Source organism: Castanea sativa, chromosome 5 (genome assembly GCF_040712315.1).
Source record: "Castanea sativa cultivar Marrone di Chiusa Pesio chromosome 5, ASM4071231v1".
NCBI lineage: Eukaryota > Viridiplantae > Streptophyta > Magnoliopsida > Fagales > Fagaceae > Castanea > Castanea sativa.
This window is the reverse complement of record NC_134017.1, coordinates 35,045,132-35,060,602: the sequence shown is the minus strand read 5'-3', so window position 1 is coordinate 35,060,602 and position 15,471 is coordinate 35,045,132. Positions and strand designations below refer to the sequence as shown.

The following is a 15,471-nucleotide window of genomic DNA, read 5'->3' as shown; positions in this document are numbered from 1 at the left end:
GAGAAGTTTAATTACATACGATATTATTATGTTTTTGGATAATGATGGAGAAACTAGACCTTTTCAGATATTGCAAAAAAAAAAAAAAAAAAATACAAAATTCAGATATAAAAGCTTTCAAAATACCAAAAAATATTAAATAAAAAAAAATTAACTATCAAGAAATTATTGAAACAAAGCAAAATATATATGTGACTACACAATAGAGAAACATATGAGAAAGATGTGTTACCTTCAAAAGAATTATCTATAGTTAGAACTGTGGAAATTTGCCAAATTGTTTTAGATATTACCAAAAAAAAAAAAAAAACCCAAAAATGTTGATGTTAAAATTCCAAAATGACAAAAAATTAAAGAATCAAAATAGTCAAAACCTACAAATTATAGATTCAACAAAAAATGAATGTGACTATAGTGTTACCTTTAAAAGAAATAATTCATCACTATAGTCATGGAAATCTGTCAAATAGTTTCAATATTGCAAAATAATATCTCAAAAATTCATATGTTAGTACTTTTTAAATACCAAAAAATATTAAAGATTCATTATTTAGAAATTATTGAAGAAAAACAAAATGTATATATAACTATACAATAGAGAAATATAAGAAAACAATGAGTTAACTTAAAAAAATATATATATATATTGTAAGGTCACAATTCGCACCCGAACCCAACCGTAAGAAGGGAACAGGCCCAAAAAGGCCAATACAATGAAATTTGTAGAGAGTGGACTTGAAACCTAAATTCTATGGATGTTGGATAACAAAAATGATGGGCTAGATCCCCAATTCACATGCAACGAACTGTTTACATAACAAAAATTCTCCTCAGACGTATGCCGAGGATGGTTTGTTATTTTTTTCCTTGTTCTAAAGATAGATTACGATTGAGGGTGATGTGTATAGTCTTTCTCTCTTTCTATCTCGATCCCCCTCCTTTGAATGCTTTTCCTTTTCTTTTATCCCCTCTTTCTTCCTCCCTCCATCCTCCACGTATGAATTAGATCACTGATCTCGATACTTGTCACATCCACCGCCCTCCTGAAATCTTCCAACAATAGCTGTAAGGCTGATCACCACTGTTCATATGTCATTTCCTCATTAATGCGGTCAGAGAGGTAGGTGTAGAGTCTTTAATGCGATAATAGCTGCTTTCTCTAAGATATTTCTCATTCGTTCTTCCTTTCTGTGCCCTTGTGGAACACATCATCATCCACCAGACCATCTAGAATCTCCTTTTAAACATCATGGCGTATCATATGATCTTCACTTCATTTAGCCGAGGAGATGCCCCTCTTCAGACTATTTCCATCAGCCTCTCTCGCAATAGTTTGCTTGTGAGCTTTTAAGTTCGGTATCGTTACTACCACTAAACCATCATCAGACAAGTTAATACCCTCGGATCATGCCCAAGGCCCAAGAACAAGCCCTGGACCTTTTGTCCTTACAATAGCCCCTCAAAACTTCATCTTTCTACTCCATCTAAGGAGAAATTTAAGGTTTTGACCTTTCGCACGCTTCTAAAACTGCCACACGCGAGAACGTCATTTCCTTCCTTTAAAACCGTTTTTTACGCCTCGAAATCCACAACGCCCCTATTAATTGCTTCAAGCGATGCTCTGTCCTCCACGTCCAACGGTGAGGTGAACATCTAACGGTCCGGATTTTTCCTTCGAATTTTGAGCAGGATAACTACCATTTGGCTTTGCCTTTCATATAAAACGCCTGGGAAATTGCGATTTTTCCATTTACTCTAGAAATCAACCAGCTCTAAAGAATTCCTCATCTTCTCCACTCCCAAGAAGTTCCTGAAGAGTCGTCTACTCCTTCTCTCGTAAGTTTTCATACTTCTAAATTCTTTTTTCTCCTTGGCCATTAATTGTACCCCCTTTCCTTTTCTAAATCTTCACTTTTACCTCAACCAAAAGGGTAGATTCAAATGTTTAGTAGATACTGACGCTAGTATGGAGGGTTTTCGAGCCAAATACCACATTCCTCAGGAAGTGGGTTTAAGGTACTGCCCCCCAGAAGCCATAGTTGACGATAGGGAAGAAGGAGAAGTTGTCATTCATATAATCATATTTTTAGAGGGTGGAATGACACTTCCCATGAAGAACGTAACCAGTGAATACCTACGTAATCATAGATTATGCCCAGACCAATGTACACCTAACATGTTTAGAATCTTAGGTTGTGTCGACGCTTTCAATGAGCAAATGGGTTTGAATCTCACATGGCACGATGTTGTCCATATTTATGAGTGTCATAAACTTAAAGACGTAGGGTACTACCTCAAGTCTAGGTCTAACATCGTTAGACTCATATCATGTCTTCCCAAATCTAACAAAGGCATGAAGAATGACTACTTAATTGCCTCCGGGAAGTGGTACAACAATCCTCATTGTCCAGTCAAAGAGGGAAAACTAGGTGTGATTCCATAGGATTTAGGTCCCTTGGCTCGGACTTTAGTTCTTCTAATCTTATCACTTAGCTTCACATTGCATTTTACTTTCTCCTTGTTTTAAATCTGTTGTTGTTCTAACCATGTTTGGCTTCTTGGATGTCTTTACAGAAAAACAACATGTATCGCCTTGTCTAAGATTATCCAGCATTGTGGACCTTAACAGAGTTTTGAGATCTGAGGTATTCATGAGTGAAGACGGGCAGGTGAGGGTAGCCCATCTCATCTTGGGGTACGAACCGCTATCGACTACCTTCCAAGATATCGGCAACGCAATCGTCGCGGGTGACAAGAGACGTAAAAGGATAGACGTCTCAAAAACGGGGTTTCTTGCCTCATGTGATTTGCCAGACAATCCTTCTGTCGTTCTATACGTATGTCCAATAACAGCAGTCCCTCCGCCTGTGCAACCTGAAGCAGCAGCCGTTCGAGAAGAATCCACATCTTCTCACTTGTCCCTCAAGGAAGAGATAGACCAATTTAGACTTGAGGAAGCAGAGAAACCTTCAGAGGCCCAGGTTGTCAACCTCTCGGATGAAGAAAACAAATCCACCAAGAGCTCTGGTATCAAAGGTTTCATAGTTGCCCATGTAAACAGCAGCTCTGAGGAGGACGAAGAAGAAATGTCTCGACAACCAGGGAAGTGCTTGAAGGATCTTCTTGCCATGAGGGGTAAGTAGGCCACCACGAAGAACGCTTCAGGATCTCAGCCTCCTGCTAATCTCCCACCCTTTCCTCCTCCTCCAGGCTCCCTTATCCCCATACCCAACCTCAAAAAGAAGAAAAGAGCGGACAGGGTTGAGGAAGAGGAGTTGGCCTAGTAGAAAAAATGGAAACAGCAAAAAGCGGCAAAGGGCCAAACATGAGCTTCCTCCATGGAAAGCAGGGAGAGCCATGAGTTGGCCGAGGTGCACCGCACTCTGTCCCAGTGGTCACCTCCGATGGAGTTAGATGGGGCTCCCATTCCCCGTCATTCTTCCATAAGGGAGTTCAAAAAGGGGCACGCCCACTACCTGGCCGAGGCCGTGGAGCAGCCCATCCTGCTGCCTAAGGACATGGATGCCCTGAAGGAAATGAGGCAACCACAACTGTTCCTATCCCTAAAGAGGGATTTGGCTTTGGTACGTGCCGTTTGATTTCCTTATCATTGCAGTTTACTTTCTTCTAACCCTTTTCAAGTATATACACACTTTTATGTGATTCTTCATAATGCATTTGTTCACCATCCTTGTGCAGGCCATCCAGGAGGTTTTTGTAGCGGATAAATGGGTTGAGGATGCTCGAAATGATGCTAAGGTTGAGGCCAACATCAGGATCGAGACTAAAAAGGCTCTTGGCCTAGCCGAGAATGAGAAAAAAGAGCTTGCTAATAAGCTTGTAGAAGAGGGGAAATTAAAGAGGAGTGTTGAGGCTGGGCTTAAAACGGCCGAGACCCAGGTAGAGGATCAATGCAAACAGCTCCAAAACAAAGTGGTAGAGCTAACCAATGCCCAACGAGAAATTCTGCGCTTAAAGGCTGAGTTAGCTCAGGCTCAAGAAGCAGCTCGCACCATTAAAGAGACTGTGGACGCTGCATCACTTTCTTCTTTCACCAAGGGGGTTGAAGAAACAGAAGTTCGGCTAGCTGAAGAACTTGCTGAAGTGTGTAAGGATTACTGCCAGCAAGTATGGGTAGAAGCCCTTGATGTGGCAGGGGTCCATGCTACCTCGGAATGGAGAAAGGCCGAAAACATGTGGCTCCCCCCAAACATCCATGTGATTGAAGCCCTATCGCCTCCTTTAACTGCCTCCGAGACAGGGCCCTTCACACAGCCTTCCACAGTCCAAGAACCTATCCCACCTCCTAAAGCATCTACAAGCTCTGACCAAGCGGCAGAGCAAGGTGAGAAGACTGAGAAGAGCATGAGCAAGAAAGCTGGACAAGGTGACCCTTCACCAGGGGTGAAGTACAAAGGAAAACAAATTATGACCCCGTCCGGATCAAACCTTCAAATGCTCCCTTCATCATCAAAGAAATGGCTCCCAAATCCAAAGAGACTAGGCCCAAGCCAAAAGGGAAGGAGGACAAAACAAAGGAAGCTAAAAGAAAGTCCACAGAAGACCTTCCACCGAAAACCAAGACATAAATAGCCTAGGACTTTCTCTCCACTTTTTGCCTAACTTCATGATAGTTTTTTTTTTGTTATAAGTTTACTACTGTCGTTTGTCCTGTGCTTTTATTTCCAATGCAATCACATACAATTATAATGACAAGTTCAAGATTTTGATCTTTGTTGGGAAATTTATACCCCAGTTGATACAATTAACAAGTTTTAAATCCAAGTTGTTAATTAGATTTATTATGAATAAACTTGTTAAAAAAAAATATATATCAATATCATGTCAAAATCATATGCAGCGGAAAAGTAAATAAGACAAGATATGATGACCCTGGAAAACTAATGAAACCAACCAATTTCACAGTAAAAAACCTGGGGGGAAACCTTCCCGAAAAGCAATCCACTATAGTAAAGAGAAGTTTCAGATCTAGGACAAAACCTTTGTTCCTAGACTCTACAATCCCTGTAAATGAACTCATAGCAGAAACCTTCTACCGCTTTAGAACCTCTAAACTCTTCAATATATGAACGCCACCCTTTGATGCACGGATCCCAGTACGTGACTTACTCTTTTGCACGAATCCCAGTACGTGACTCACTCACCAACTTGAGAAAGAAGAATGTTGGCTGCAAAATTCTTCATTTGATCAACAATGAAGATCAAGAAGCACTTGGTTATAAAACCCTAAGGCGTAAAGACGCAGTAGCTTCTTTTTGAGAGAATAAGGCTTCGGTCACCTTTTTCATGTGTTCTCCTTGTATTCTCTTATGTGACGACCTCTGAAACAAGCCTTATATATATGCCTAGGGTTGTGAGAAAAGAAACCCTACACAAATACAAAAGCTTGGCCCAAAAATCAGACTTGAAAATTCTGATTTCCGTAACCTCGATAGATACCTCGATAGATAGCATCTGTCGAGCCTCATTAAACCTTGATAGATAGCTATCTATTGAGAAGCTGTCGAGAAGGTGTCCAGCAGGTGTCCAGCTTTAGCAAACACCTTTTCTTCACTTGTTTCTTGGTCCAATCTTCATGGCATTAATACTAAACTTGAACAACATGTTCTTTGAAGTATTAAATACATCCTAGATCTACTCAAATACAAGTAAAGTGCGTTTTGTTAAAGGATTAGTCAACTACATAAAATATGTCCTTAACAATCTTTAATTCCTTACAGATTTCATTTACTAGGAATGTTTAACTCTTTATCTTAATACAATTTGTATACATAACATGAATGGCTTGGTGTGCAAATGAACATGGTAGGTCTCAATAATGCATTTGGTGATATCAGTAATCTGACATGGAAGTAATTTCATTTCATTAACCTATGCCTTCAGTGGATAACCCGTATGTTGGAATCATATTATTTAACATGCAACAACAAACAGTTAAATACATAAGCATATACATAAACCCCAAAATGAGAGAAATATGGTCTGAGACTAGACCTTATGTGAAACTTAAGCACAACAATATATCATCAATCTCACCAAGGTATGTGGTCCGAGGGCTAAGACATAGCCAAGGCTCTGTTTGATTCTTAAAAAGGTGAACAGAAGTGTTAATTTTCCCAAAGTAAATAGTTTGAGGACCAGATATAACTTAGGTTTTGTTCAACACTTAGCAAAAATATCAATTTATCCAAGGTATGTGGTCCGAGAAACCAGGCATGATAAATGTTCAGTTTGATACTTAGAAAAAATAAACTAAAGTGTTATTTTTCCCAAAGTAGATAGTCCGAGAACCAGACGTAACTAAGGTTTTGTTTAACACTTAACAAAAATATCAATTTCTACAAGATATGTGATCCGAGGAGCCAGACATGACCAAGTTTTTGTTTGATACTTAGAAGAAATGAACTAAAGTGTTAATTTTCCCAAAGTAGATGTCCAAGGACCAGACATAACTAAGGTTTTGTTTAACACTTAACAAAAATATCAATTTCTACAAGGTATGTGATCCGAGGAGCCAGGCATGACCAAGTTTCTGTTTGATACTTAGAAGAAATGAACTAAAGTGTTAATTTTCTCAAAGTAGATGGTCTAAGGACCAGACGTAACTAAGGTTCTGTTTAACACTTAACAAAAATATCAATTTCTACAAGGTATGTGATCCGAGGAGCCAGGCATGACCAAGTTTCTGTTTGATACTTAGAAGAAATGAACTAAAGTGTTAATTTTCTCAAAGTAGATGGTCCAAGGACCAGACGTAACTGAGGTTCTGTTTAACACTTAACAAAAATATCAATTTCTACAAGGTATGTGGTCCGAGGAGTCAGGCATGACCAAGTTTCTGTTTGATACTTAGAAGAAATGAACTAAAGTGTTAATTTTCTCAAAGTAGATGGTCCAAGGACCAGACGTAACTGAGGTTCTGTTTAACACTTAACAAAAATATCAATTTCTACAAGGTATGTGGTCCGAGGAGTCAGGCATGACCAAGTTTCTGTTTGATACTTAGAAGAAATGAACTAAAGTGTTAATTTTCTCAAAGTAGATGGTCTAAGGACCAGACGTAACTAAGGTTCTGTTTAACACTTAACAAAAATATCAATTTTTACAAGGTATGTGATTCGAGGAGCCAGGCATGACCAAATTTCTGTTTGATACGTAGAAAAATGATAATCAACACAACACAGTGTCAATAGAAATAAAATGGCAAAAGTGCCTTTTATTAATAATAGTACCTTCGTAGGTTATTTACATTCTAGGGACGTGGTACAACCTTTTCATCTAAATCTGCAAGATAATACGATCCTATGCTAGCTACTGAAGTGATGTGATAAGGTCCTTCCCAGTTAGGTCCCAATTTTTCCCATGCTAGATTCTTTGCAGTACCCAAAACCTTCCTTAACACCAAATCTCGAGGGGCAAGTGGCCTTAACTTCACATGGGAGTCATATCCCTGTTTGAGTTTATGCTGATAATAAGCTAACTGAACCATGACATTTTCTCGCCGTTCCTTAACTAGGTCTAGGCTTCTTTCCAGTAAGTTGTCATTACTACTTGGGATAAAAGAGCTCGTTCTTAGTGTTAGAAACCCGGTTTCCAATGGGATTATAGTCTCGGCTCCATAAGTCATAGAGAAGGGTGTCTCTCCAGTGGACCTTTGAGGTGTAGTTCGATAAGTCCACAAAACATGTGGTAATTCTTCCACCCACCTCCCCTTGGCATCATCCAGCCTTTTCTTGAGTCCATTGAATATAACTTTATTGACTACCTCGACCTACCCATTCCCTTGCGGATAAGTTGGAGTAGAATACCTATTCGTGATGCCTAGATCACAATAATACCTTCTAAAGGCCTTACTGTCAAATTGCAAGTCGTTATCTGAAATAAGAGTATGAGGGATTCCAAACCTGGTGATAATGTTTTTCTAGACAAACCTCTTCGCATCCACATCCCTAATGTTTGACAATGGCTCAGCCTCAATCCATTTAGTGAAATAATCTGTTCCAATGAGCAACCACCTCCTATTCCCTGCTGCCTTTGGGAAAGGCCTACCTACAATGTCCAAGCTCCATTGAGCAAAAGGCCAAGGACTAGACAGAGGATTAAGGACACCCCCTGGTTGATGGATGTTGGGAGCAAATCTCTAACATTGGTTACACTTATTTGCATAATTTTGGGTCTTTCGCTGCATATTGGGCCACCAATACCCCTGGGTAAAAGCTCTATGAGCTAAAGACCTTCCTCTTATGTGACTTCCATAAATCCCTTCATGTAATTCTTCCAAAAGTGATTCCGTTGCTTCAGGGTGTACACATAGCAAATATGGTCCTGAAAAAGAGCGCTTATACAATTTCTGGTTCTCGGACAACCAAAACCGAGGTGCTTTGCTATGTACTTTGTCTACCTCAGACTTCTCCTCGAGCAAGATATCATTTTTAAGGAAGGACACTATAGGATCCATCCAACTAGGTCCCACTCTTATTTGATGAATTTGAATGGTGTCACTCTTCATTCCAGAGGGCTTACACAAGTCTTCAACAAGGATAACCCGAGATAGGCTTTGTGTCGAGGACGTCGCAAGGGTGGCCAGTGAATCAACATGGGTATTCATACTCCTGGAGACATGCAACAAGGTAAAACATTCAAATTTTGATTGTAAATACCTGACCTAGGGTAGACATTCTTGCATTCTTGGATCTCTAGCCTCCAACTTTTCTTCTACCTGACCCACCACTAGTTGTGAATCTAAGAACATTTGCACTGTTTTTCCACACATTTTATGAACCATATCCATCCCTACTAGTAGGGCTTCATATTTTGCCTCATTATTGGTAGCCGAGAACCCCAGTCTCAAGGATTTCTCAAAAGTAAATCCCTCAGGAGACACCAAAACTAGCCCTACACCAGATCCTCTTTGGTTTGCTGCTCCGTCAATATACACTCTCCAAATCAAAGGTTCCTTGCATGAGATCATGCCAACTGATTTTTCATCCATGGCCAAGCCTGTAACATTCTCTTCTAATGAGGGCTCAGCAAATTCCGCCACCAAATCAGCAAGGACTTGGCCCTTCATGGAAGTGCAAGGCATATACTTGATATCAAAAGCCCCTAAGATGGTACACCATTTAGCAATCCTTCCCGTGTAGTCAGCGTTTTGAAGTACAAACTTAAGAGGAAGGTGAGTTAAAACATCTACTGTATGAGATTGGAAGTGATGAGGAAGCTTATGTGTAGCATGCACAATGGCTAGGATTGCCTTTTCCAACGATAAATAATGCACCTCAACCTCATGTAAAGATTTACTCACGTAGTAAACTGGCCTTTGTATGTTATTATCAACTCGTATCAAAACCAAACTAACAGCATGGTTGGCCATAGCAATATATGCAAACAGAACTTCATCAATTTCTGGACGAGACATAATGGGTGGTCGCGAAAGATATTCCTTAAGCTGTTGCAAAGTTAAAGCACATTCCTCGGTCCATTCAAATTCTTTCCACTTATTTAACAACTGGAAGAAAGGCCTGCACCTATCTGCAGACCGAGAAATGAACCAGTTGAGGGCAGCGATCATCCCTGTCAACCTCTGAACTTCTTTAGGATTCCGAGGTGGCTGTAAGCTATTAATTGCCTTGACTTTTGTTGGATTGACTTCAATTCCCCGATGAGTTACCATATAACCAAGAAACTTACCAGATCCCACACCAAAAGAGCACTTGGAAGCGTTAAGACGCAATTGGTACCTTCTTAGGATCTGAAAAGTATTGTTCAGGTCTTCCACATGCACGGAAACTATTTTACTTTTCACCACCATGTCATCCACATACACTTCAATAGTCTTCCCCAGCTATGGCTCAAACATCCTGGCCATCATCCTTTGATAGGTAGTCCCTGTGTTTTTCAAACCAAAAGGCATTACCTTATAATGATAATTCCCTGTAGGGGTGACAAATGCTGTCTTTTCTTGATCATCCAAGGCTAAAGGTATTTGGTGATAACCTTGGAAAGCATCCAAAAAACTCATCCGAGGATGCCCAATGTTGCATCCACAAGCCGATCTATACAAGGCATTGGGAAAGAATCCTTAGGACAAGCCTTGTTCAAATCTGTGAAGTCTACACATACTCTCCTTTTTTTCACAACCACCGTATGAGCCAACCACTCAGATAAAACACTTCTTTGATAGCACCAGCCTTTTTGAGCTTGAGTACATCTTCCTTGACAGACTCAGAATGCTCTCTAGATAAGCGTCGAGGTGGTTGCTTCCTCGGCACCACAGCTAGATTGACATTCAAATGATGAAAAATGAAGCTCGGATCAACCCCTGAGGCCTTAGAAGCATTCCACGCAAATACATCCACATTTTTCTTCAAGAACATAATCAGCTTCGCCTTCTCCTTAGGTGGCAAGTGAACTCCCACTTGAAAGAACTTTTCGAGGTCATCATCTATAAGGACCTTCTGTAACTCTTCACACGCAGCTTCCCCTATCACTGCTACCTTGGGCATAGCCAGAGACTTTGATTGCTATGAGCCCGCCTCAGCTGAGGCTGAGGACTCTGGCCCAAGCTGATGTCGAATTGCAGCTACCATACACTGTCTAGCCACAAATTGACTCCCAATTATTTCCTCGATCTGTTCCCCCGATGGGAACTTCACTTTGACATGTAGAGTTGGGAAAACGGCACCTAGAGCGTGCATCCGAGGTCTCGCCATAATGGCCGTGTAGGGAGAATAGGCGTTAACCACAATGAAATCCACTTCTACCACTTATGGGCCTGATTGTACAGGTAATCTAATTTGCCCCTTTGGTATGACAGCTTTCCCCTCAAAGCTTATCAATGGAGAATCATAAGTTGTAAGATCCTCAAGCCTTAAGTTTAGCCCCTTGAACAAGTCAGGATACATAATATCTGCCTCACTACCTTGGTTAACCACCACCCTCTTCACATCATAGCCACTATCCTCAACATAACCACCAAAGCATTATCATGGAGTTGGATAGTTCCGATCTTATCCTCTTCCAAGAAACCTAAAATAGGTAGGATCTTACCTTTAATCCTCTTCGACTTAAAGTTAGCCTCCTCGGCAAAAGTTTGTGCAACAGACATCACCTTGGAAGGACGAGAACCAGTCCTACTTGGAGCAGCAAAGATAACATTGATCATTCCCAAAGGAGGCCTTGAAGCATTATTACCTTGATTTATCGAACCTGAATTACCTCCTTGGCCGTTAGGCCGATACAAAAACTGTTTTAGCCTTCCTTCCTTAACCAACTGCTCCAAATGATTCCACAGAGTCCTACAATCCTCAGTGGTATGACCCTGTTCCCGATGATAAAGGCAAAGGAGATTCTGATTACGCCTCATGGGGTCCCCGACCATCTTGTTGGGCCTTTTGAAGTATGGTTCATTTTGGATTTTCTGCAACACCTGATGCACTGGTTCTCGGAATACAGTATTAACCACTCGAGGAGTAATAGGACCAGATTGCCCAGAAAAATCCCTTTGGGGCATGTTATTGTTGTATCTTTCCGACCTGACATCCCTCCTCTCTTGAGCGATAACCTTTGCTTTGCCCTGACTCTGCTGCTGATCCTCCTCAACCCGCTTATACTCATCTATTCGGTCCATGAGCCAGAGTACACTTCTCACGGCTTTTTTGGTCAAAGATTTTCTTAAATTGTGCTTTGTAGGTAGGCCAACCTTGAATGTCCTTATCGCTACATCATCGAAATCGTCATCGATCTCATTGAACATTTCCCGCACTGCCGAGTATGTCTTCAAGGTTTCCCCTTCTCTTATGGCCGTAGAAAATAATGAATCCAGGGGCCGAGGAACTCTACGACATGTAATGAAGCGAGACCCAAATGCCCTGGTAAGTTTCATGAAAGAATCAATAGAACCTGCCCGTAAGCCATTGAACCACCTCATCGCCACAGGTCTTAGGCTGGAGGGAAAGACTTTGCACATTAATGTTTAATTCTTAGAGTGTACTGCCATCCTTTGATTGAAATGACTCACATGCTCTACAGGGTCTGTTCGGCCATTATAAATGGTGAACGTGGGTTGGGTGAACCGCCGTGGAAGCTTCCCCTTCTCCACCCTATGTGTGAAAGGTGACTTGGAAATTTGGTGTAACGCCCTACTCATAGCATCATTTCCCAAGCCCCTAGAGGAAGACTCCTTGCCCTTATAACCATGAAGATTATCAAGAGGAGTTCTTGACCTGGACCTATAGCCACTGCCCTGGCTATCTTCAAAAGAAGGGTCAGAAAAAGTGGGAGTTTGCCTTCGCCTCTCATGGCGCAATTTCTTCTTCAGATGGTCAATCTCCTTCTACATGGCCTTAGCATTTTCCTCGTGAGGATTTCTGCTTCCACCTCGTGAACGACTCCTATCCGTGTGCCCTGTATGCACACTACCCTCTCAATCTCGTTCCTGCTCAAGATGCAGGAAATGATCCTCATGCAGGGGCCCCATAGACTCTGCATGATGTGGACCTGAGCCTGCCATAATGTTACAATTCCTAAAACATAAGATTTCCCACATACGACGCCAATTATAAGGTCACAATTAGCACCTGAACCCAACCGTATGAAGGGAACAAGCCCAAAAAGGCCATTACAATAAAATTTGTAGAGAGTGGGGCTTGAAACCTAGGTTCTATGGATGTTGGATAACAAAAATGATGGGCTAGATCCCCAATTCACATGCAACAAACTGTTTACGTAATAAAAATTCTCCTCGGACGTATGCCGAGGACAGTTTGTTATTGCATTTCCTTGTTCTAAAGATAGATTACAATTGAAGGTGATGTGTACAGTCTTTCTCTCTTTCTATCTCGATCCCCCTCCTTTGAATGCCTTTCCTTTTCTTTTATCCGTTCTTTCTTCCTCCCTCCATCCTCCACGTATGGATTGGATCACCGATCTCGATACTTGTCACATCCACCGCCCTCTTGAAGTCTTCCAACAATAGCTGTAAGGCTGATCATCACTGTTCAGATGTCATTTCCTCATTAATGCGGCCAGAGAGGTAGGTGTAGAGTTTTTAATGTGGTGGTAGCAGCTTTCTTTAAGATATTTCTCATTTGTTCTTTCTCTCTATGCCCTTGTGGAACACATCTTCATCCACCAGACCTTCTAGAATCTTCTTCTAAACATCATGGCATATCATATGATCTTCACTTCATTTAGCCGAAGAGATGCCCCTCCTCGGACTATTTCTATCAGCCTCTCCCATAATATTTTGCTTGTGGGCTTTTAAATTCGGTGTTGTTACTACCACTAAACCCTCATTGGACAAGTTAATACCCTTGGATCAGGCCCAAGGCCCAAGAACAAGCCCTGGACCTTTTGTCCTTACACATTGCTATAACTATTGAAATTTTCCCAACAATTTCAAATATTACAAACAAAAAAAAAAAAAACCCAAAAATACATATGTTAAAACTTCCAACGGTCGAAAAGAGTTAAGAATCAAAAAATTCAAAGCCTACAAATTATAGAAACAAAATAAAAAAAATATGTGACTATATTGTTATTAATCCAACCAAAAATTGAAGTTTGATAGATCTAAAAGCACCCACAACTAACATTGGATAGCACATGATCAAAAAACTTAAATTTGTAAACAATCTTAAAACCAAAGCAATAAAAATTGGAATTGCATATAGTCTTATTAGCCATAAACACCTACAAACTACAAATATTCGTCATATGATAGATCTAAAACCACCCACAACTAATATTGGATAGCACATGATCAAAATCTTAAATTTGTAAGCAAATCCTAAACCCAAAGCAATAAAAACCGAAACTACATATAGTCTTATTATTACCTACAAACTAAAAGGATTTGTTCTTTCTTAATTTATTTCCTAGTCTTACATGAAGTTAGCTCCGGAGAAGTTCATCGTGTTGGGATCGTGAGCCATGAATTGGTTCATCAATTGTTGCTTTTGGATCTCATTGCTTATGGGACAGTGCATCTACTTTTTTTTTTCTTTCTTTTTTTTTGGAAAGAAATAAAACTGCTTCATTAGTAGTTTAAATCTAGTTCTACCATTGGATTTACAACAAAGAAAACAATGAAATAAATGTTCTAAGGCATCCTATAAAGGAAGAGACAATCTTATACTGATGAAGCCTAGAATAAGATTCACAAGTAATAGAGATAACAATGATTTATAACATGATCCTGCAAAGAGCTTTTGAACCTTTAACAAAGCAATATCTAATTGAGGACCTTATAATATCAGACAAATGGGAAATACTTGTTTGGATTGAAGGGCAGGGAATAAAATTCTTCACTCCTTGTGTCACCCTTGAAGGACCAGAACTTGTCCCATCAATGTTTACCTTTGTCTTTCTTGATTCTAGGGTCTCAATGTAGTGTGTTGTCCAGGAAATATGCCACACAGCCAGCAACAAAAGGTTCTGATCAAACATTATCTTCTCCACAAATAGTTTTTGGGTTTTACGTAAGGATGACAATTTTTGCCTGACCTGCAGGTACCCAGCCCTACCCAATTCTAATAGGTCGGGTTTTACCTGGCTTGATAAAGAATAGGGTTGGGTTTGGGTTTAAAAAAAAACCCGAAGCAGGTCTAGGTTTTAATAAAACCTGGCTAGAACAGACCCAGTTACATCTTAAATTACTAAAACACCCTCATATATATATAGATAAACTTATTTAGATACCCTAATCCTATCCCATTCTCTCATTCTCATCTCTGAGCCACCACCCACCTTTTTTCAAATCTCTAGTCACTCTCACAGCCCTGGCCACAGCCACACAACCACAGCCTCACCATTGTCGCCCTCAACTCCTCAAATCGTCACTCTCACTGACCCACTCGCCATAGTCACTGCCTCACCGTCGCCCCCCTCAATCGCTCCGACTCTCCCTCCTCCCTATGCCTTCAATGATATGTTCTTCTCTCTTTTTCTTTTTCTTTTTCTTTTTTTAGCCACTCTTGTTTGGGTTCATTAGGGTTTTGGACCTTTGGGATCGTTAGGGTTTGAGTTCTTGTTTTTTTTTTTTTTTGAGAATCTGGTTTTGGTTCCTGTTAGGGTTTAGGTTCATTGCCATTCCTATTTTTCAACGATATGTTCTTCTCTCTCTTTTTTGTGTTTGTGTTTGTGATTTTGAAAGGGAAAAGTATAAATCTAAAAATTTTGTGTTTGTGATTTCTGTGTTTGTGTTAGTGTTAGGATTTGTGTTTGTGTTTGTGTTTGTGATTTTAAAAGGGAAAATAAAAAATAAAATTATGAAATTTTTGTGTTTGTGTTTGGGGTTTTGGTGGCAATTCAAGTCCAATTGAAGAACATGATCCTAGGGTTTTTGTTTTTGGGTTTTTGATTTAGGTTGATGAGCCTGATCTTGAGGTTTTTGTTTTTGGGTTTTTGATCTAGATTGATGAACATGATCTTGGCCTCTTTGGGTTTTTT

The 15,471-nt window shown here is 40.2% G+C and overlaps 1 protein-coding gene across 1 annotated transcript; it reads right to left on the bottom strand.

Annotated features, from left to right (window-relative positions):
- Nucleotides 1–10,963: 10,963 nt before the first annotated feature.
- LOC142635104 (uncharacterized) lies at nt 10,964–11,950 on the bottom strand. The gene is made up of 2 exons (XM_075809318.1): nt 11,450–11,950; nt 10,964–11,293 (listed from the first exon to the last, which is right to left on the bottom strand). Exons 1-2 carry the CDS (start codon nt 11,948–11,950, stop codon nt 10,964–10,966), a joined length of 831 nt encoding a protein of 276 aa, XP_075665433.1.
- Between the last annotated feature and the right edge of the window lie 3,521 nt (nt 11,951–15,471).

Coding starts and splice junctions, on each gene's coding strand:
- LOC142635104 (XM_075809318.1), bottom strand. CDS start 11,950: ATGAGGTGGTTCAATGGCTTACGGGCAGGTTCTATTGATTCTTTCATG. Junction 11,294..11,449: donor TCCGAGAACCAGTGCATCAG/GTGTTGCAGAAA, acceptor CATTTGGAGCAG/TTGGTTAAGGAAGGAAGGCT.